General features: G+C 39.2%; 1 protein-coding gene across 5 annotated transcripts in view; it reads right to left on the bottom strand.

The window, feature by feature from the left end:
- Positions 1-23,391, bottom strand: part of BPGM (bisphosphoglycerate mutase) — a 50,501-nt gene that overhangs the window by 3,782 nt on the left and 23,328 nt on the right. For 3 of the 5 annotated variants that reach the window (XM_055284079.2, XM_055284076.2, XM_063642287.1), the window contains exon 2: positions 13,477-14,138. In XM_055284079.2, coding sequence (XP_055140054.1) covers positions 13,477-14,077 — 601 coding nt within the window. In that variant the 5' untranslated portion in view covers positions 14,078-14,138. Of the gene's footprint in view, positions 1-13,476; positions 14,139-17,033; positions 17,207-18,275; positions 18,400-23,391 lie in introns of all 5 variants that reach the window. The other 2 variants (XM_055284078.2, XM_055284077.2) reach the window with 2 other exon arrangements.

Here is a 23,391-nt window from a genome sequence, read left to right as displayed (position 1 = left end):
GTTTTTAATACAGTAGCAATAAGCGACATGAAAGATTAAGTAAACAATTCTATTTATAATAACATCAAAAAGAATAAAATGCTAAAAATAAATTTAACCTAAGAAGTACAAAACTATACTCTGACTACTACAACACAGTGTTCAAATTAAAGAAAACCTAAATATGTATTTATGGATTAGAAGACGTAACACTGTTAAGAGGGCAATATTTCCTAAATTAACATACAGATTCAATACTATCCTATCAAAAATCTCAGCGGACTTTTTTGTATAAATTGACAAACTGATCTTAAAGTTCATATGGAAATCTAAGGTACTCAGAATAGCCAAAACAATCTTGAAAAAGAAGAAAAAAACCAAGGGACTCATAGTTCCTGATTTCAAAGCTTACTACAAAGCTATAGTAATCAAGATAGACATAGATCAATGAAATAGAATTGGGAACCCAAAATAAACCCTCATTTTTTTTATCAATTGATTTCCAACAAGTGTGCCAAGACAATGAAATGCAGAAAGAATAATCTTTTCAACAAATAGTACTGGGATAACTGTATATCCACATGTAAAAGAATGAAGTTGGACCCCTAACTCATACTTTATATAAAAATTAACTCAAAATGAATCAAAGACTTAGAGTCAAGAGCTAAAATTATAAAAATTTTTAGAAAAAAAGCCATAGGAGTAAAGTCTTCATGGCCTTGAGTTAATTAATGGTTTCTCAGATATGACACCAAAAGCCTACACAATACAAGAAAAAAAATAAACTGGGTATATAAAAATTAAAAATGTTTGTGCTTCAAACGACACTATTAAGAACATAAAAAGGCAACCCGGAGAATGGGAGAAAAATTTGCATATCATACATATTCTAGATACAAGTTCCTTATCAGATGTAAGAACTGCCTCCAATAATAAAAAGACAAATGACCAAATTTAAAAATGGGCAAAAGGTTTGAACAGCCATTTCTCCAAAGATACAGAAATGGTCAATAAGCACATAAAAATAGGCTTAATATTACTAGCTATCAAGGAAATGCAAATCAAAACCACAATGAGATACTACTTTGTACCCACTAGGATGGTAACAATAAAAAGTCAGATTATAAAAAAGTGTGAGTAAGGATGTGGAGAAACTGGAATCATCATACACTGTAAAATCAGGTATGCAAAAGGCTATAGCCTCTTTGGAAAACAGTCTGGCGATTCCTTTTGTTAAACACAGATCTACCATATGACCCAGCAATTCCGCTACTAAGCATATACCCAAGAGAAATGAAACATGAGTCTACACAAAACTTGTACACAAACCTTCATAGCAGCATTATTCATAATAGTCAAAAAGTGAACACAACACAAATGTCCGTTAACTAATGAACAGATAAATTAAATGTGGTATATCCATACAATAGACTATTATTTGGCAATGAAAAGGAATGAAGTACTGATGCAAACCACAACAAGGTTCTTGGATGAACCTTGAAAGCATGATCCTACTAACTAAAATAAGCCAGTCACAAAGGACCACTTACTGCATGAGTCCCTTTATATGAAATGTCCACAACACGTGACTCTATAGTGACAGAAAGTAGATTAGTGGTTGACCAGGGCTGGATGAATAGGGGAGGGACTGGAGGGGTGATAACAGCTAAGAGGTGCTGGGTTTCTTTTTAGGGTAGTGAAAATGTTCCAAAATTGATTGTGGTAATGGATTTACAGTTTTGTGAATACACTAAAAGCCATTTAACTGTATACTTTAAATGGCGAATTGCATGGTATGTGAATTATAACACAATAAATAAAATAAATGCAATAAAGATGTTAAAAAATAGTAAACAGGGCCGGGCGCAGTGGCTCACACCTCTAATCCCAGCACTTTGGGAGGCCGAGGTGGGTGAATCACCTGAAGTCAGGAGTTCAAGACCAGCCTGGGCAACATGGTGAAACCCTGTCTCTACTAAAAATACAAAAATCAGCCAGGCGTGGTGGTGGACGCCTGTAATTCCAGCTACTTGGGAGGCTGATGCAGGAGAATTGCTTGATCCTGGGAGGCAGAGGTTGCAATGAACCGAGATTGTGCCACTGCACTCCAGCCTGGACGACAGAGCAAGACTCTGTCTCAATTAAAAAAAAAAAAAAAAAGTAAACAGATCCAGAGCGATTAAATAAACCTGCTCTACACAGGACTGTTAAGGCAGTAAAAATGGACCTTTTTTAAACTACCAAATCCCCAGGATTTAAACCCTGGTTTAGGTGACTTATCAATGGTTATTTCCATGACTACCAAAGAGGAGAGGGAAGAATGTTTATATGAATGCTCTGCCCTTGTGAAAGGCCGGGTCCTAAATGGACATCTGCTGATGCCATCCAGTGTTCCCACAACTGGTAAAGGGAATGAATAAGTTTGTCTGATCCCTAGGTAACACAATGCGATTATGATGGGCCATGTTTAGGGGTTGTTGTCTGTGACTTGAGAAACGAATTCCAGGTCTTCAGCAAGGGGCTGGGGCATACATGGGATTCACTTGTTTGACCATGGCCTCAGATCTAACCAGATCCAACAGGTCCCCTCTTTAATAGCAGCACTCTCAAGTTTGGTCCCTTTTGTGTGGGACCAAATTAAAGAGCCAAATAAACAAAGGCCACTGTAATATTTCAACTACAAAGGAAGGAGAGTTCAACAAAAATAGAAATGTTTCCAACAAATAAATAAAATCAACATTTCACTTTAATGACTATTCAAGTCATTCACACAGCAGACTAATTACTTATAAATATTTAAAATACTTAGACTGGTTAATAATCAGTGAGACTTAAGTGACTAAATTTTTTTTTTATTTCTTTTGAGATGGAGTCTCACTCTGTCACCCAGGCTGGAGTACAGTGGTACTACCTCCGCTCACTGCAAGCTCCGCCTCCAGGGTTCACACCATTCTCCTAACTCAGCCTCCCGAGTACCTGGGACTCCAGGCACCTGCCACCATGCCCGGCTAATTTTTTGTATTTTTAGTAGAGACGGGGTTTCACCATGTTAGCCAGGATGGTCTCGATTTCCTGACCTTGTGATCCGCCTGCCTTGGCCTCCCAAAGTGCCGGGATTACAGGCATGAGCCACTGTGCCTGGCCGACTAAATTTTAAAACAGCAAATTAGGAAAAACCACAGTGAAGCCATTATTCATCACTCAATCTTGGCATAAGTTCCATTCATCATCCTAAGAAAGTTAAGCAGGCAGAGCTCCTAAGGCCAGAATAATGCATCTGAACTGTATTAAACCAAACTGAATTAGTACTATCAGCCCTACGTATACACAGATTTCACATCTAGCAAGTGTAGTATTTTTGATCCAATTTTTGTTGGGAAAAAATCCATGTATAAGTGAACCTATGCAGTTCAAATCCATATTGTTCCAGGGTCGGCTATAAAGGGAACCACCACTGAGTTCTCACCCTGTACCTACCCCTCTCCACAGTGGTATGGAGTTAAATACAATTGTCATTACTTAGTGGATCATATTACTAAATAATTTCTGGACCCTAGCAGCCAAACCATAATAGTGTTACTTACAGTTGAACAAACATTTACTAAATTCTTGCAATGGGCAAGGCACTGTGTTCTACAGTAGTGTGGAGAGGAGCAGGTGCAGGGTGAGAATTCAGTGGTGTTTCCCTTCACAGCTACCCTTGTCTTTAAGGGTCCACCATTGCCTTTAAGTCTGTGTTAAAGTCTTTTAAAGTCTTTAAGTCTGTGTTAAAGACTTAAAGTCTGCCTTTAAGTCTTGAATCTTCATGTAGAAGCACCTAGGAGCTAACTGCAGTCAGTTTAAATAATGGGATATTTTAAGGAAGAAATAATGAAAGTTTGGGGTAATAAGTCCAGGAAGTAGCTCAAGGCCAAAATTGGGGAGAAAGTCAAACAACCTTATTTTCTGCATAGAGGACCAACTTCACGAAGTCAAATTTGCACCTTCTAATCCCCTCCCCTAAGTCACCATAGCAGGAACAGGAACCAAAGACAAACTGTTATGTACACTGTACATCTACTAAAGCACCTCCTGGTAGAGATGCTTGTGCAAATGCTCACTTTTCCCACCAGGATTATAAATTCCTTGAGAGCAGGAACAATGTTTGATCCATTTCTGTAACACCCATGCTGTTAGAACACAGTGCTTTACCCAATGCAAGATTTAGTAAATGTTTATTCAACTGTAAGTAACACTTTTATGGTTTGGCTGCTAGGGTCCGGAAATTATTCAGTAATATGATCCACTAAGTAATTACAACTGTATTTATTATGAGAATCTACTTTTTACATACAACTAAAGGCTATAAGGAATAAAATGTTAGGCTGGGTGTGGTGGCTTATGCCAGTAATCCCAGCACTTTGGGAGGCTGAGGCAGGCGATCACAAGGTCAGGAGATTGAGACCATCCTGGCTAACACAGTGAAACCCCGTCTCTACTAAAAATACAAAAACAAAATTAGCCAGGCATGGTGGCGGGTGCCTGTAGTCCCAGCTACTTGGGAGGCTGAGGCGGGAGAATGGCATGAACCCGGGAGGCGGAGCTTGCAGTGAGCCAAGATCGCACCACTGCACTCCAGCCTGGGCGACAGAGCGGGACTCCATCTCAAAAAAAAAAAAAAAAAGAACAAAATGTTAATTAAAAATCCTAAAACATAAAGCCTATATATGAAAACACCCTAAGGACTTTGTCAGAGGTACAGTATAGACAAATTTCAGAAGGAGGTTAAAAGCTCCACAAAAGGACCTTGTGTGTCTCATTCACATATAGGTGCTACACCTGTACCAAGAACAAGACCCGATTTAGTGAACTCTAGGTGCATACCTGAATTGAATAAATTCTAACTCTCTGGGTTTTCAAATTAAATCTAGTCCTCTACTGTTGAAGCCTTGATTAAACATTGTGCTCTCCTATGACCTTACCAAGAAAAAAAAGGAAAATTAAAAGAATCTTAGCCTTGAACAAAAAGCTGTTTACATCTAGTGCCAATAAAATAAACAATTCAAATTAAATGGCTTTATATGTTCTTTGATTTTCTCCAAAGTGTTCAAAATCTTTGAATTTTAGAAAACCAGATGAGATGGTCAGAGAGACAGAAAGATTTGCTACGGGATGAGAAGGAAAGAAGAAACCCCAATTCTGTAGTGTATACTCTTTGGAATTAGAAAAAAAAGGGAAACAACTCCAGTCAACTCATTCATTTAATAAGGTGCCACCCATTCATTCCTCACTTTCCTCTCCTGGTCAAGTAAGTCACAATTCAAACCCCACCAACAATCTGTGATAACAGTTCTGTATTCCTTTATGGCGAATAAGAGCTGAAACAAGAGATTCAGTTTCATAAATGATCTACCTATTTTTAATTCTTTAAGATCTGAATACTATATATGTAAAGATAGGCTAGGGTGATTTGAATATTATAACACGATAAAATAACAGCCACTAATTTAGAATAAGGCAGAGAGAAGAATCCATTCTATGTTTAATTTTATAGTTAAAATAGCCTATGATGTTTAAAAAATAAAGGGTTCTATAAATCAATTATTATAAAAGAAAGCTTAACCATACCAACAAGAAACTACTTGCCTCACAGAAGAGAGGCCTGAATTGGCTGCTTCTGAATATATCACACTAAAATGCCAAAGGTAACCAACTCATCAGTCCCCGTCCCCACAGCTAGTCCCAGCTGACCTTTCCTCCCTGAGTCTCTAATTTTATCTCACCACTTCTGTGCCTTGCTATGTATGCAGCTGCACGCAGGTCTTCAGGGATCAAGTCTGTCTTGCATGAGTGTCTTGTGCGTCACTCTTACTCCAAACTTGAAACTGCCTCGTCCTGTGCTTAAACCCAGACTAAACAATCCATTTCCTCTGGCAAGATGCAGACTACATCCAGTGTTTCAGTTTGGTACCTGGCTTTTCCTTGGATGCACGCCAGCAGGAAACAAACAGGAAGTGACTATGCCAACCACAGAGAATGAAACACACGCCTGTCTGGAACGCTACAGTACAGGATGCTTTCAGATACTCAGGTCTGCGTTAGATGTTTTCACGGTGGTGCTTTGTGAGAAGTGTGTCCGAACCAGTCAGAGGTGGGCCCTGCTTTTTAACCTGGACTTATTAGCACAATAATAGGTACTTCTAAAAGCCAGTAAAGCAGTCCCTTAAGTAGGCATTTTTTTACTATATAATATTCTGTATGTCTTGTTTTGACTTCTTCCAAAAGCATTAACTACCATCAGATTAAAAGTAAAGCAATCTTAAAAGCATATACGATTTATGAGCAGAGATATTATATAAATAAGTCATTTGACACGGGAGAGGTCATCCCCATCAGCCAGGAAGCCTGTCTCAGGCACTGACATGTGGTTTCCGTGTTTGCAATTCTTATACAAGAGTGTTATCTAGCTCCAAATCAGTATCACTTGCCTCTCAGTGTACCATTCATCTGCGTTGACTCCAGGAGGTCCTTGTTGACCCGCTCCTAGACTAGGTTGTTACAAGAGAAAAAGGAGGGGATGGAAGGCCCAATTAAGGCTAACTAAATTGATGATAAGCAGAGATAGTCTGGGATAAAAAAAGAAAAAAATAAAAAAAACCTTTATTAGAGGAGCTTTCAACCTATAACATCAGCAAGATTCTCAAACATAACTTCTCATGAAGAAGGACTTTAAAAGGCAGTTCCCTATAATGACCGTGGTTTAGGTGCTAAAGTCAGAACCAGATGACTCCTGAAGCCTTGAGAAAGCATAACAAATGCCTTCCAGGTTAGTTTTCAAAGGGACAGATAGGTGCATATAGCAACCCTTCAACCCTTCACTTAATTCTCCTAATTGACTAACGTAGTGTATTACTTTGTGAACAAAAGGTAAGGTCCCAATTAAGGCAATGGTGAGTTCATTGGATAAAGCAAGTCTTTTTTGAAGTATAATTTACATACAGCAAAAGTCACCCTTTTTAACATACAGTTCTACGAGTTTTGACAACTGCATACAGTAGTGTAATAACCAATCAGGATATAAAACAGCTCTAACAACCCCTTAAAATTTCCTTGTGCCCCCGGCAGCCTACCCTTACCCCACCAATCTGTGTTATTTCCCGATAGTTCTGCATTTTCCCAAATGGCACACAAATGGAATCATACAATACACAGCTTTTTTAGCCCAATTTCTTTCACTTGGCACAATGCAGCTGAGGTTCATCCATGACGATGGGTGTATCAATGGTTTGCTTCTTTTTACTGAAGCAGTTTCTTTAAGCAAAACAGCTTAGTGATCAATGATTGATCAAATGAAATAAAAAATATGACCTGGATATACTAAACAGCAAAGTAAAATGCAGTATTGAACCACAGCTTTCCAGTGAGTTCAGGGCCATGTTCTAGTTCCTACATAAAACAACATGTGTATGTAAAATGTCTAAAACTGTGCTTGGCACGCAGTATGTAATCAATAAAGGTCATCCTGTATAGCTATGCTAGAGTGCGCCATTCGGACCACAATGTTATAACAGCAGTAATAATTTAAGACCCAATTAGTTGCATTAAATTACCTTTTTATAGTTTACCTGCCACGGATGTTCTTGACTCAGCTTCTTAAAACACAGTATTCCAAACAAAGAATAGGTCAAGGGAAAGGCTACCTTTTAGAAAAAAGTTTTAAAGCCCATGTGTTAACTGTGTGTGGAGCCTCAGTGAACTGAGTTTTGAGCAGAGTTCTTGACGCCAACTAATTACCATGATCACGGCCAAGGAATCTAGAGTCTCTTTAGATTTCAGTTTCCTCCAATAGCACCTGTCTTCTTTTGCACAAATGGAGAAAGCATCAGTCAGGATATGACTGCCTATAGTGTCATAATATCAAATATCTGAGAAACAACTAACATCTTCAGAACCAACACTCTTTACTGTTGAGGTATATGGATGATACCTCTAAGAGTAGACCTAAGAAGAGATGAGTAATACTAGCATACTCTTCGTAGAAAGATCTTAAAGCAATTTGAGATTTCAGCATAGACCAATATTCTAATTAGTTATTTAACTGGGGTCATGATTCTTCCCACCCCAGTTTTCAAACAATAAGAAAGTATTTTTCTGATAGGACAGTATGCTGTCATTGATGCTATCAGTTACCACACTCCTCCCCAGTAGGTAAAACATTTTTAGCTTGTCAAGCAGTTTAGAGACAAAATGGGGAAAAATTACTCCAGTCCCTTGAAAGAGCCCATTTTACATGGGAGAAGTTTACATAGACATCTCTAGAAAGCATGGCTTGGAATCAGATGAATCTGCAGCCACAAGCCACTTTTATAATAAATGCAAAGAAATTTAGCAACTTTTGTGCTTATAGGAAATATAAAACCCTGGTTATGCCCATTTCTAGATTCAATTCTTAACAGTAGTGAAAGCTAACATCTTCATTTTTACATTTTTATTTTTCTAAAAGGGGGTCTCACTATGTTGTCCAGGCTGATCTCAAACCTAGGCACAAGCAATCCTCCTGCCTCCGCTTCCCTAGTAGTTGAGACTACAGGTGCATGACCCCACACCCAGCTCAATATTTTTATAGTGAGGTAACCACATAATTTATCATCCAGAGTGGGGCACTTTTGAAAGTAAAAGGAGATGCTATTAATAATTACATTCGGACGATAGGCATTAACCACAAAATGGGTATGTATGATCATGTAACTTGATAGTAAGCATAAACTGGCAATTAAGATGGTAGCTTATATTTTGTACCGCCATAAACACATACACATGAACTGGCAAAGCAGTCCTTCCTATAAAATAAAATCTTTATTTCCCCCCTAAACAGTAGGGGAGATTCACTTAATTTTTGGAGTCTTGAAAAGTTAGCATCTAAATCCAGTTAAATGTTTTCTTTTAGGTTGGTAAGTTACCAAGAAGCACACAAACCCCTGTAACTTGAGCTGTGGAAAGTTAGACATGCAATACAAGAGGACTAACATTAGACTAATACATCTACAATCAATTTTGAAAGGGCTAAAATCTCACTAAATTAACAGAAATGATGTGAAAAAAATATGATGACATACTATTTCTTCTGATCTTGAGAAAGTCACTTATGCTTAATTCTTACAGTTGTGAAATAGAATACTTGGGACCTTATATTTCAATAGACACCGTAAGAGAAACTTTACTAACGCAGATTGGCATTTAGAGACAATAACTAACTTATGCAGTGATCCTGAAATCCAATCCAGCCTATTTCATGCACATGACATAATTTCTTCCATGTTAGGTGTGGGAGCTAAGTCACAGTAGAGAACTACAGCAACATCTAAGAACTCCATTAATGTTAACTGGAGTACCACCAGGAGGTACTATAGGCCAAAAAGGAACAAAGTCGTCATATCCAGAATGGGTGAGAGTCAAGATTACAAACCATCCTTCTATTTTCCTGTGGACAAATCTGGATCCTCACATCCACTCCATTAGTTTTCTAGGCTATGGTCTTATCCTAACTGCATGTTCTGGCTTTTCTGCCATTTTTTTCCTCTAACTATCTACCATCCTCCTTGGTCACCAATCCCATCATTTTTATTCTCTACCTCTCTCATAGATACCTCCCTCTCCGGCAGCCCATGTCTTTTTCTGTGTTCACATACTTCCTACTGAAGTCATTTCCTACAATTTACTTCTTTCTACACCAACCCCACTGTTTTACCTCAATTATCTCCCAAATAAAAACATTTTCTATAAAGCCTGTTTATGGTAATAGGGATAGGAGTTATAATGTAAGGCTACTTTAAAATATCATTAATGGCCAGGTGCGTGGTGGCTCATGCCGTAATCCTAGACTTTGGGAGGCTGAGGTGGGTAGATCGCTTGAGGCCAGAAGTTTGAGACCAGGAGTTCGAGACCTGCTTGGCAAACATGGCAAAACCCCATCTCTACTAAAAAATTACAAAAATTAGCCAGGTGTGGTGGTACACGCCTATAATCCTAGCTACTCAGAAGGCTGAGGCATGAGAATCACTTGAACCCAGGAGGTGAAGGTTGCAGTGGGCCAAGATCGAACCACTGCATTCCAGCCTGGGCAACACAGTGAGACTTTGTCTAAAAAAGAAAAGAAAATGTCATTCATCTCTAAAGGTCATTCAGTTTCATACTTCCAACTTAAAAAAATAAAAATAAAAAATAAAATAAAATAAAATAAAAAGCCCTTTAGATGAAGGACTGGAAGCTGCCTGAAGACCAATGCCTGCTTATTTCCCAATGAGCCCTGTAAGTCCACTTCTGCCCCAGTGGTCAAAGCTGCACTTTGATTTTCCCCAGTATTCTACACTCGACAGCCATGCATTTCAGCTTTGTTATCACTTCCATATGTTTGCCATCCCCCATTGTTTTCTAGGCCAATGACAAATCCTTTAACCTTTCAATTCCACTGATTATTTTTCCAGCTTTAATGAGATATAATTCACATACAATTCACCAAAGTGTACAACTCAATGGCTCTTAGCATATTCAGAGTTGTGCAGCCCTCACTACAATCAATTTTAAAATATTTTTATCACCCCAACAAGAAACTCTGTATCCATCAACAAATCACTTGCAAAATCTTCCATCCTCCCTACCCTCTAGGCAACAACCACTCTACCTTCTGTTTCTAAAGATTTGCCTATTCTGGGTATTTCATATAAATGAAATCCTATAATATGCGATCCCTTGTGGCTGGTTTCTTTCACATAAGAGTTATTTCAATGTTCACCCATATGGTAGCATGTACCAGCATCACCTTCCCTTTCATTGTCAAATAATACTCCATTGTATAGATAGACCCCATTTATAAGTTGATGAACACTTGGATTGTTTCCATCTTTTGTCTACTATGAATAATGCTGCTCTGTAGGTTTAGGTATAAGTTGTTGTGTGGACATGTGCTTTCATTCCTCTTGGGCATTGTGATGGTTTGAACTGTGATCCCCTCAAAAAGATATGCTGAAGTCCCAACCTCCAGTACCTCAGAATGTGACCCTATTTGGAAATACAGTGTTTAACAGAGAATAATCCCATTAAAATGGAGGTCACTGGTGGGAGGCGGCAGGCTAATATTATTCGTGGCCTTATAAAAGGGGAAATATGGATAAGAAACACACACACAAGGAGAATGCCAAGGAGCGATGCTTCTGCAAGCCACAGAACATCAAAGATTGCCGACAAACATCGAAGCTAGCCGAGGCAAGGCAGAATTGTCTCCTAGAGTCATCAGAGAGGGCATAGCCCTGCTCACACCTTGATTTGGGACTTCCAGCCCCCAGAAAACACATTTCTGTTGTTTTAACCCACCCAGTTTGGATGTTTTCTTATGGCAGCACTGGGAAGCTAATATAGCTATATGCGTAGGTGTGGGATTGCTGGATCATATGGTAACTCTATGTTTAGCCCTTCTGAGGAACTGCCAGATTGTTTTTGAAAGCAGGTACACTATTTGATTAAGTTAATTTAATAAATTGCTAATAGTTTCAAAACCTCCCTCAAATGTAGAAAAGTAAGTTTTGCTATGTCTAAACACAACCTCTATATGCAATTCTCTCTTTGCCCCCCACCATGGTTATAGTTTTCTTTACCATCATTGGTTAAACTTTCCAATTTCCCTCAAAAAGAACAGTAAAAAATAGTTAAATCATCAATGCACTAGCAGGACGGGATGTGTACAATGAACTGTGGTTGCGCTGTAGAATCGTTTTAAAGAGATCTATAATAAATTTGAAGATAGGTGAAGAGTCAATGGTATTAAACAGTAGGAAACTTTTTTAAAAGGGGGACTTCCAAGCTAAGAAGGTGGAGAAAGAGGATCCTAAAGGAGATAGTGGCATTTTCTTGAGAGAAGGGAGCCTGGCCACAATAAATCTGAGATCCAGCTCTGAAAAAGGAGTTGGCATGGTTGAATAGAATACGTCTCTGGCAGAAACTCTGAAATTCTGAATTTCAGTTTGTTGTTGTCTAGTAAGAGCCTTAACTCTTCTTCAAACAATGAAATACTATGGTCCATTAATGATGAAGTTATATATCACTAACAATGAAGTTAAAGATCTAATTATTTTGAACAAGAATAGAACCTTTTCTATAGTCGAGTAAATAAGATACACATGTGCCCAGAAATGCACGTGCACGTGCACACACACACACACATATCAAGTGCCATGTCTAGCCAATAAAATTTTAGTATCTAATAGTCTGTAGATTTTAGGTCTCTGCATAACTAATGGATGTCAGCTATACAAGTAATGATTTAGTTCTTGGTCATGTTATAAAAATTAGGGGAAAATACTCACATGCTAAAGATTACTCCATTTTTAACTAAGAATCTATTTCTACTTATTTTACATATAAGGTCAGCCTTTTCATTTGTCACAGCCTCTTATAGAAAATTAAAGCGGAATGAAAAGGAATGGTGGAGAAATTTCTTCTATTTATTACCAGTAAGCTAACTGCTGACAGTGATGAAAGGCAGGAAAACACCAGACAGGGCATATCAGGCAAAAAAGCACAATCATCTGGGATGAGTGGAGGCAGAGAGGGAAACGAGAAATCCACAGAACAGTCAGAAATCCAGAAGGTGTCACAGTGCAATCACTGATGCTCAAAACCGGTGAACCTGAATCCTCAAAAGAGTTCATTTGGTTCATGTTACTTAAAAAGAAGATAACAATAACATAAATGACTAATAACAATAACATAACATAACTAATAACATGTTTTAGTATACATGTAGAACATGACATAAAGTAGTTAAAATAATGGCTGCCGATGATTTCCAAAATTTTAGAGTCAAGATAAATAAACCAACTATCCTTTTAGTTTCCTTCCCCCTAACTTACTTCCAGTCAATGACTAAGCCTGTTCTGAAAAGAGGATTGAAACAAAAGAACTGCTCAGGAAACCTACGTCTGGAAACACAGCAATCATTGTTTAAAGTTGGAAGAATGTGAGCAAAACTGAAGTCTAGATAATTTACTTGACTTGAAAAACTCTAATTTACTTTCAAGGCCATTTCAACAATTCCTTCCTTTCCTAGCTTCCTTTCATTTCACTACAAGCCATACAGTCCTTTAGACCAGTGCTTCTCAAAGTGTGGAACCCCAATCAGCAGTATCAGCATCACCTAAAACTTCTAAGAAATGCAGATTCTCAGGGTGCACCCCAGACCTACTGATTCCGAAACTCTGAGGGTGCGACCCACAATCTGTGATACACCAACCTCTCCAGGTGACTCTGATGCTTGCTAAAGTCTGAAAACTGCTGCTTTGGGTAACAGGAACGGAAAACACACAAGAGATCTGATTTATAGAACAAGAAAATTCTTAAATCTGAAGTGATAAAGGGGGATAGAGGAGTCTATTGTGTAAATAGGGCATCATTAGCTTAATTTCTAGATTAAGGCCCAGATATCACATTTGGCAACCTCTAATAAGTGGTATATAAAGCTGGTACCTTCCAGGTGTTTTAGGAGTGCCCTACTGCTATTTCCATGAGCAGATATCAGAATGGTTTTGCCACGTAATACTTCAGGAGCAATCCTTTCATTCCAATAGGGAAGGAGTCTCTCCAGAACATCCTTTAAGCTTTCCGACCGTGGCAGTTGATCCAAGGGCACATCGCATACTTTATACCTCCGGTCATTGTAGATTTCGTGGTAGTAAGGATGAGACTCCTCAATGGGAGGCGGGGTTACATTGTAGCTTCTTCTCCAGAGCCTCACTTGTTCTTCACCATGATTCAAAGCCATTTGTTCCCTGTTGAGACCGATCAAGGCCCCATAGTGACGCTCATTTAGACGCCAGGAACTTTCCACGGGCACCCATTCCTGCCCTAGCTCTTCCAGGATCAGCCAGGCTGTGTGAATGGACCGATTAAGGACAGATGTGAATACAAGATCAAACTCAAAGTTTAACGCTTTGAGTTGCTTCCCACAGTTCCGAGCTTCCTCCATTCCTTCACTGTTGAGTTTCTGATCCACCCAGCTACAAAAACGGTTCTCCTTATTCCAAGCACCCTCTCCATGTCTTAACATAATAAGTTTGTACTTGGACATACTGATGGTTGAACTTCCCAGGCGTTTTCAAATGGGCTAATATTCAAGGACAGCAATACATCTAGAAAGACAAGAACAACGAGTCTAAGTTATATTCTTCATTCAACTGACAACCTACGAATAGAAACGTCGCTTTACAACACCCAACTTCTAAAAGAAACTGAAATCCCTTTGAACAGTCAGAAATGTGATAGCTCATACACTGGGACACATACAGGCATATTCGATAGATATTAATAATTCATTACAGGGAATCTAGTTGACTTAAATTTTCTGATGTTTGGATAGCATGTTAATTGTATGACATAAAATAACAAAACACTTCATTCTAATGGCATGCTGTGTTTCTGCCAGATACAAAGGCAATTTATGCTTACAGTAGAAAGGATTTAATAGAATGAGTTACAGACATCTGAAAGAATGACTAGTGGCTGGGAACTCCCAGCTCCTGGCAGCTGACTCTACACTGAAGGCATCCTTTTCACTTTGTTTTCCTGTGGTGGAAAAAGAAGTATTTACCAGTCTCACATTCTTATTATAGAAGTTATTAAACATGTTATTTCAATGCACCACTGCGTATATCTGGTATGTATCACTGGCTGGTGGCAACTAGCTCTTCAATGCCACAGGCTACATCACACACAACAAAATCTAAGGTATGCAAAACACATCAGTTCAACATTCAGACAAATTAAAAGTGATTTAAAGAGACACTAACACCAAATATGGTACGCACCTAAATAATCTTGCACCTGCCTCAAGATAGAGTTTTCAGCAGGAATAAATCCAGTGCAAAATAAGCTATCAAATGCAAGCAGCTGAGGGATGCTGCCTGTACAAACAGATCTGGTTGGTAGGAGTGAGAGGAACCACACTGATAAAGAGGCCCCGCCTCCTCCTCCCCAGCCCTCCAGATATCCTACACACACCAGCTACATCTTAGCATGGGGAGAATCTAGTAAAGGGAGACCAGCAATTCTCAAGCTATGCTGAACTCCTTACATTTAAGCTGCTGGCCTGAAGATCTGCTGGGCCCACTCCGTCCTCGGAGAATCTGCTGACATGGCTGCTCAGCCCACCTCTCTCTCCTTGTGGTTGATACATCTGCACTGACACATGCTTGGTTTACACGCCGGGCCTCTCCATCTCCACTCCAGTGTTTTGCACACTGGGTTGTAAAGATTATACGAGCACTACGGCCTGGTCCTCTGCCACTCTTGGCAACTTCCATTAACTGGAGATTTTCTCTCCCACTTAAACTGTGAGTCACCTACAGTAAAATAACAATCAATGGCAAAATTGATTGGAATCTACATGTAGTTTCTACCTTTCTTTAGTAATTCCAAGAGATTCTGAAGGGAAAACAGTCTTTAAGGGACTTAAAGGGAAGAAATCAAATTGAGGTGATTTGCAAGAATCGTCATGTGTTGCTTAATGAAGGGAATATATTCTGGCAAATGCATCATTAGGTGATTCCGTCATGCAAACAACACAGAATGCACTTACACAAACCTAGATGGTATACATATTGTTACTTATGTTTTTTCATATGGAAAACCAAGTATCCCAGCACAATTACTGAATATCACTCATTTCCCCTACTCGATCTGCAATGCGAATGTCAAGTGCCACATATCAGATGTCTATATATGCTCCATTACCATCTTAAAGAGCCACCATCATATACGCGATCCATGCTTGACTGAAACATCATTAGGTGGTGCATGACTGAAGTTGAAAGGCTACAGCAGTTAGGATGATGATTTTCCTTTCTTGTTAAGTACCAGGTTGCTGTGCATGTGGAGCAGGGAAGTGCCAGGGAACCAGAAGAGCCTGGACTCAAGACCCAGGTGAAAGCATCCCACAGAGCTGAGAATTCCCAAGGAGGGAGTCTAATGTCTCTGTCCTTAGCCTAGAAGGGGCATCAGGGTGGCAGAACAGAGAAGGGAACAAAAGGTATCTAGGCAGTGTTTTGCCAGATGGCTGCCTGTGCCCAGGGGCAGAATAGTCATGAGTCTAACAAAGTTCAAGCTTCAGAGCCCCCCACCTGCAAGAAACCAAGCGATGAACACACACACACACACACACACACACACAGAGGGGTGTGTGTAAGTGTCTTAATTTGCAAATGGAAGATATTTTTGCATTGTTTCTTTACAAAGCCCCAATCCACCAAGTAGTAGAAGCCTCAGCTCCATCAAAAACTGTATCTACTCTTTGTAACCACTGATCATTTGGTTTTGTTAGTGGTAGTGGAGGAGGGGTATGGAGAAAAAGGAAGCTATCAACTGTTCCTCTACCTTCACCCTCAGTTTATCTTGTCAAGTGAGAAACCTCCATAAGCTAATGAAGCCGTTCTCTCTTCAGTTAAAGAAGGGCATGGTTAGACAAATTTTGTAGACAGAATCACCTTTCCACCATCTTTTGATTATAAACTATAACAACGGGACAAAACAATGCAGCAATAGCAACATGGACACTCAGGCACCCACCACCAAGCTTTGTGGTATCTTATTCTCCTATATTTGCTTACTGCATTAAAACAAAGTTGTTTCCTTTTTACTAAAAAAAATACACACACACACACACACACACACCAGAACAGAGAACAGTACTGCAGTCACAAAAACTATGCAAATACACATCTTCCCTCACTCTGAAGCACAGGAATACATTTACACAGGTGAATACATGATAAAGTACTAAATTAGTATGTCTATCTCAGGAAAACAAAAGGGCACTTTCCTCTCTCCTCCCTAGTACTATCAACAGACTTTTCCCACTTAACTAACTGCTGGATATTTACAAAGAAACTGCTGAGGATTAGCTTGCAAACATGAAAACTTCAGTCAACATCCACTGGAGCTGATTTACCCAGTGTTTACCAAGAAACACACAGCGCTGTAGCCAGTGTGATTTAAAGTTTAAGGCATGGATTGCAAACTCAAATGCCTACAATGGCCAGGCAGCTGTGTGAAGCAGAGTGCAGCTGGACTATGCAGAGTGATGGGCACAGTGAACTGCAAGGAACATGCATGCTTCTCTGAAGGAGGCAATTCTTGTGTAAACAGTGAAAGTCTTCAGATAACCTCATCTCACTGAACCAACAGCACTGTTCTTAGAAGTTTTCTGGAAAACAAAAAGAAGATGGGATTGCTGACACCAAAGACTAGGATGAATGCAAGACCTAGAGTCAGACCACAGAGAACCTTTGAGTAAATAAATGTCTTTTTTTAAAAAGCTAAAACAATCATTTCAAAACCTCCTAAAAATTCATATAAAAAATAAAAGGAGTACCTACTACTTAGCTCCAGCCCATTGCCCTGTGATACTGAGCAACTGAGGTTTCTAGATCTTCCAATTAAAAAAAACATGAAAACATGTATTTTTATCTGATATCTGATTTAAATATTAGCAACTAATATACATTTGTAAAATGTGAGTGAAACAAAACATTTCTTCTGCAGGCTAGATCGTGGCTGCTAGCTTATGACCTCTGACTTAAAGGGAAACCTCCTCTAGGCCACAGATAAATGGTGCAGCCACCATATCCCAGGAGACGGTCAGAACTCAAGCGTCTGGACCACTTAAACAGCTTTCCTGTTATTGCCCAACACAGCCTTTCAAAGGACAGATCCTCTAATCCCCATAATGCTCTGGGCTTCCTTCTCCCTGACCCACCTTTACAGCCCTCCCTCACCAAACCATTTGCTGGTGCCCTGCAGAATTTCTAGCTCTGTCCTCAAACTTCCACTCAGCTTTGAGTGTCAACTGCACTGAAAAAGAACTGAACTGAAAACTGCCTCTTCCCAGGTGACACTGCTTCTCTCTCTAGTGGGGGGTGCTCATGCCTCATACCCTAGGGTTAGGATCAGGTGATGGGCAGCGTCGTGCTTCCTCTGCTGAACAAACCGCCCCTCCCCCACCATCCTAGGGAGTTGAGGAGCTTCAATGTTGAAAGTCTTGCTATATTCAGTTGAAGTTCTCTTGCCCTCATTTATTAACTGCGAACTAACAATTAAACTCCTTAAAAATTAAGTATCTTATTTTAAACCCTCGATTCTTCCTATTGGTCTTAGAAAAATGTTCAGAATCCTTCATGTGACCTGCAAGGCTTTGGTTTTATTTCCTTAAGTATGTCAGCTTCTTTCTTGCCTCAGTAGTTTTGCACACACTGTACCCCATGCAGAACACTCACCCTTCATCTCATCTCTCCATTGCCACTTCAGTCTCACCCTGCTTTAGGTTAAGCTCTAGTCATCCTTCAGATCAGTTGTGTCCAATCAAGATATAATGCGAGGCACAATGAAGTTTTAAATTTTCTACAAGCCACATGAAAAAGTAAAAAGAAATAAGTGGAATAAATTGCAATATTTTATTTAATCCTATAGGTCCAAAAGCTATCATTCAGACATGGAGTCAAAGGAGATCATTTTGGAACTTTAAGGTGTAATGACTGCCCTATTGGATTTCGGACTTGCATGGGGCCTGCTGTAGCCCCTTTGTTTTGGCCAATTTCTCCCATTTGGAACAGGTGTATTTACCCAATGCCTATAGTCCCACTGTATCTAGGAAGTAACTAACTTGCTTTCAATTTTCTAGGCTCATAGGCAGAGAGGGCTTGCCTTGTCTCAGATGAGACTTTGGATTTGGACTTTTGGGTTAATGCTGGAATGAGCTAAGACTTTGGGCAACTGTTGGAAAGGGCATGATTATGTTTTGAAATGTGAGGACATGAGATTTGGGAGGGGCCGGGACCAAATTTCATCTTGAATTGTAGTTCCCATAATCCCCATGTGTCATGGGAGGGACCCAGTGGGAGGTAACTGATTCATGGGGACAGTTACCCTCATGCTGTTCTTATGATAGAAAGTGAGTTCTCACGAGGTCTGATGGTTTTATAAGGAGCTTTGCCCCCACTTCACTTATACTTCTCCTTGCTGCCACCATGTGAAGAAGGACGTGTTTGCTTCCCTTCCATCATGATTGTAAGTTTCCTGAGGCCTCTCAAGCCATGCTGAACTGTGAATCAATTAAACCTCTTTCCTTTATAAATTACCCAGTCTCTGATATGTCTTTATTAGCAGCATGAGAACTAATACAATTCTAACACATAATACATACAAAAATTGTTAATAAGGCAGTTTACATTCTTTTTTCCATAGTATGTCTTTGGAATCTGGTGTGTATTTTATAATGAAAGCATATCTCAATGTGAACCAGCCACATTTCAAGTGCTCCATAGCCACATGTGACCAGTGGCTACTACACTAGATCATGCAGCTTTAGAGCTCAGCTTAAATGTTAGTTCCTCTAGGCCAGTGGTTCTCAAACTTTAATGTATATCAAAATCACATTAAACAGATTGCTTGGGCCCACTTCCAGAGCTTGATTTAGTAGGTCTGGGGTGGGACTGTGAATATGCATTTCTAGCAAGTCCTCAGGTGATGGTGACATGGCTGGTCCAAGGACCATGTTTTGAGAACCCCTGCTTTAGACTTCTCTCCCTTCCTCTTCACCCATTGGGAAGTAGGTCAGGCCTGCTGACTGAATCAAAGTCAGACAGAAATGACTGGATTGTGTTCATGAGACTAAGGCTTGAGAGTTTTAATGGTAACTGCCACAGTAAAATCAGTTGACAGGGCCAAGATGTTAGGAAGCTTTAACTTAAGAATCCCAGTGTATTTATGTCAAAACAGGAGCCAAGAATAACGATCCATTATAGTTTTGTACCTTGTACTTTTGTACTATAAGTTTAGTATGTTCGTGGATGGCCATAATCTCCACAGGAAAAAAAATGGAGATTCTGATTGACTTGTTCAAAAACATATGGCCAGTAAATGGCAAACTGGAACTGCAACCCTGGTCTTCTGCCTTCAACCCACCACTGGAGATATTAGAGTCGTGGTTTGAGGATATTGGCTCACTTGGCTTCACTTCACAGAGGCATCTCCAGTTCCAACTTGTCCTTCCAAACCCAGGCAGCCATTTCATAAAACGCAAATGAACAAGGTGAACATGAAGGAGGGCTCGGCTTATTAATACTCTTGAGAAAAACCTCAAGGCACAAAGTAAGACAGGCAATAGTCATCCCAACTTATAAAGAGGAACCTTACTAAGAATATATACTCCCCATCCCAAATTAAAAACTATTCCTTTTCAACATCTTTATTTTTTTGTTTTGTTTTGTTTTGTTTTTCATAAAAGCTCACCAACCTGCACCTGGTTTCTCATTTGTCCCATAGCAAAAGTTACTGGCACTTAAGTACCAATTTTAATCACATAGGTTATTGAATTATCCCCCAGGGTGTCTTCCTTTTTAAAGTGTGATCTGGCTTGAAGAAAAAGTTTACTAAGCAAGCATCTTTTACACAACTGTGTATCTTATCCTCCCTCCCCTTCCTCTTGTCCATTTACCTTCCCTTCTAGCCATTACTTTTTTAGTTTCCTGACACCTAACTTGTGCCTTACCCACTCTACTGAAATGGTGTCTCAAAAGACTGCAGGTTAGTTACTTCTTACTAAGTGGAGATCATCTTCTCTCACGACTTCTCTAAAACAGACTACTTCCATCAAGAAAAAAACCCACTAAGATTTTGGTGTAGCATTTCCTCCAGCTCTTCCACGGTTACAACTTGGTCTTGGGTCTCTACATTTTCTTACCCACCCATAAGAGTACTATGAAGATGATTATATTAGTCACAGTAGCCAACATTCACAGAGTGCTCACCTATGAATGTTACTTCAATGTTACTTGACACTGTTTGAATCCTCAACCACCATTCCATGGAGTTGCTACTATGATTACTCCCATTTTACAGATGAAGAAACAGGAGGAGAGGTTAACTTGCCCAGGGTAACAGAGGCTGTAAATGGCAGAGCTGGAATTTAGTCTCAAGAAGTCCATATCTATGCCCTGAACCATTTTGCTACACTGTCACATTGAAACCTGAGGCTCAGTCTTCAGTTCTTGGAAACCCTTTTCTCACTGCTTTAATCACATTAAAATGGATGACTCATAAATTGAAAGCCCCAAATACTCAGTCTCCCTAGCCTGACCAATTAATTCATTCTTCAAACATTTTGCAGATCCCATTTAGGCATGGCCCAATGCTAGGCCTATGAGGAATATGTAATCCAACAAGAATTATGTCTTCAGTACGTGTGTGTGTGTGTGTGTGTGTGTGTGTGTACCTAAAACTCAAAATAATTCACACCATGAGAAAACACTTCATTAGTAAAAGAGAGGTGGGATGGGAGAGAATATTTCTGAGTAAGGCTTCGTGGACACGGTATTTTTTAAGCTGGATTTGGAAAGGCAAGGTTTAGATTTACAGAAAAAAGTAAAGGAATTCCAATCTAGGGGAACAGTGAGTGAAGGCAAAGGAACAGGTACATATGGAAAATGGTGAGCCCATTCAAACTGGTTGGAGTATAGCTAGAGTAACCATACATCCTGATTTGCCTAATAGGCAAAAAATATTCTTTCCATAAATGCCACCATAAAACTGAAGTTATGGTTCAAGATTAGCATTCTTTTAGCAAGGTCAGGACAGAGAGGGTAGTTAGGAGAAAGATGCACATGCATCATTATTAAAGAACAGTATTGTCTTAGGCCTGTTTCCCCAACATAATTACTACTAGGGCCCCTTTCACACTTAAGTGTCCCATTTGGAAAATTATATGGCCACTGTAAGTATAGGGTATAATAAGGAAGCAGGAGGAGACTAGCCTAGAAAGATAAGAAAAAATAGTGATCCAAAAAAGGCCTTGTGCCAAAGCATGTAGGTTTTTCTGTACATATTGGGACATCATTAAAAGTTTAGTAGCATGCATTTTAGCAGGATCAGGCAGCACTTACATACAGAAATAGACAGGAAAACCAAGGAGTATGAACACTAGCTGAGAGGTTTTTGCAATAATTCTGGTAACACAGAACAAAGACTTGGACCAGGACAATGGCCGTTTAAGTGAGATGAAGGAGATAAATGTGAAAGACACTATAGCTTAGCTCAGATGTTAGCAACTTTTTCTGTAAACCACCAAATAGCAAATTTTTTAGGCTTTCTAGGCTATACTGGTCTCTGCCATAATTAGGTACAAATGTATAATTCTGCCACTGCAGCTGAAAGCCACCATACATATTATATAAGTGAATAAATCTGTTTCAATAAAACTTTAGGTATGGACACTGAAATTAGAATTTCATATAATTTTCATGCACATGAAATATTAATTTATTTCAACCATTTTGCATGTAAAACCCATGCATAGTTTGTTGGCTGTTCAAAGACAGGTAGTAGACATATGATCCAGCAAGCCCACCACTGGGTATACATCCAAAAGAAAACAAGTAAGTATACTGAAGAGACATCTGCACTCCATGTTTATTGCAGCACTATTCACAATAGCCAAGATATGGAAGCAATCTAAGTGCCCATCAACAGATGAACAGATAAAGAAAATTTGGCACATATATACAATGGAATATTATTCAACCATAAAAAGAACGAAACCCTGTCATTCACAACAACATGGATGGAACTGGAGAGCATAAGTTTAGGTGAAATAAGCCAGGCATGGAAAGACAAATTTCACGTTTTCACTCATATATGGGGGCTAAAATTTTTGAAAATTGAATGTATTGCAATAGCAGAATTATGGTTGCCAGAGGCAGGGAAAGGTAACAGGAGTGAGGGGGTTAAAGTGAGGATGGTTAACAGGTACAAAACTATAGTTAGAATAAATAAGGTCTAGTATTCAGTAGCACAATATGGTGATAATAATTTATTGCATTTTAAAATAACTAAAATAATGGAATTAGAATGTTCCCAACACGAAAAATGCATGAGGTAATAGACAAATGCATGAGGTAAATCAATTACCCTGATTTGATCATTACATATTGTATACCTGTACCAAAACATCACATATACCTATAAATATATACAACTATTATGCACCCATAATTTAAAATTAAAAATGTAAATTTTTTTTAAAAAGGTATAGGCCAGAAGCCCTCAATACGTCGATCTTCGCCTAGCTGGATCCCACACTTAGATCTACTAATGACATCAGCATTTTTAACCTTTAAGCATCCTGTCATAGAATAATCCCAACATTATGAAATCACTAGATTTTATTTTTGGCCAGAACGGCAAGTACCATGAGTAATGGAATCCCATTCATAACTGTTTTTATTCCTCATAGAATGCAATACTGAAGACATTTAAATCAGTCTGAGTACTTGATTTTTGCTTAACTAAATTATTTAGGAATGGGTTCAAGATTGAACTATGGGGGAAAACTATAGG

Source organism: Symphalangus syndactylus, chromosome 6, assembly GCF_028878055.3.
Source record: "Symphalangus syndactylus isolate Jambi chromosome 6, NHGRI_mSymSyn1-v2.1_pri, whole genome shotgun sequence".
Lineage (NCBI taxonomy): Eukaryota > Metazoa > Chordata > Mammalia > Primates > Hylobatidae > Symphalangus > Symphalangus syndactylus.
Note: the sequence above shows the minus strand (reverse complement) of the source record. Positions and strands in the feature narration are given on the sequence as shown.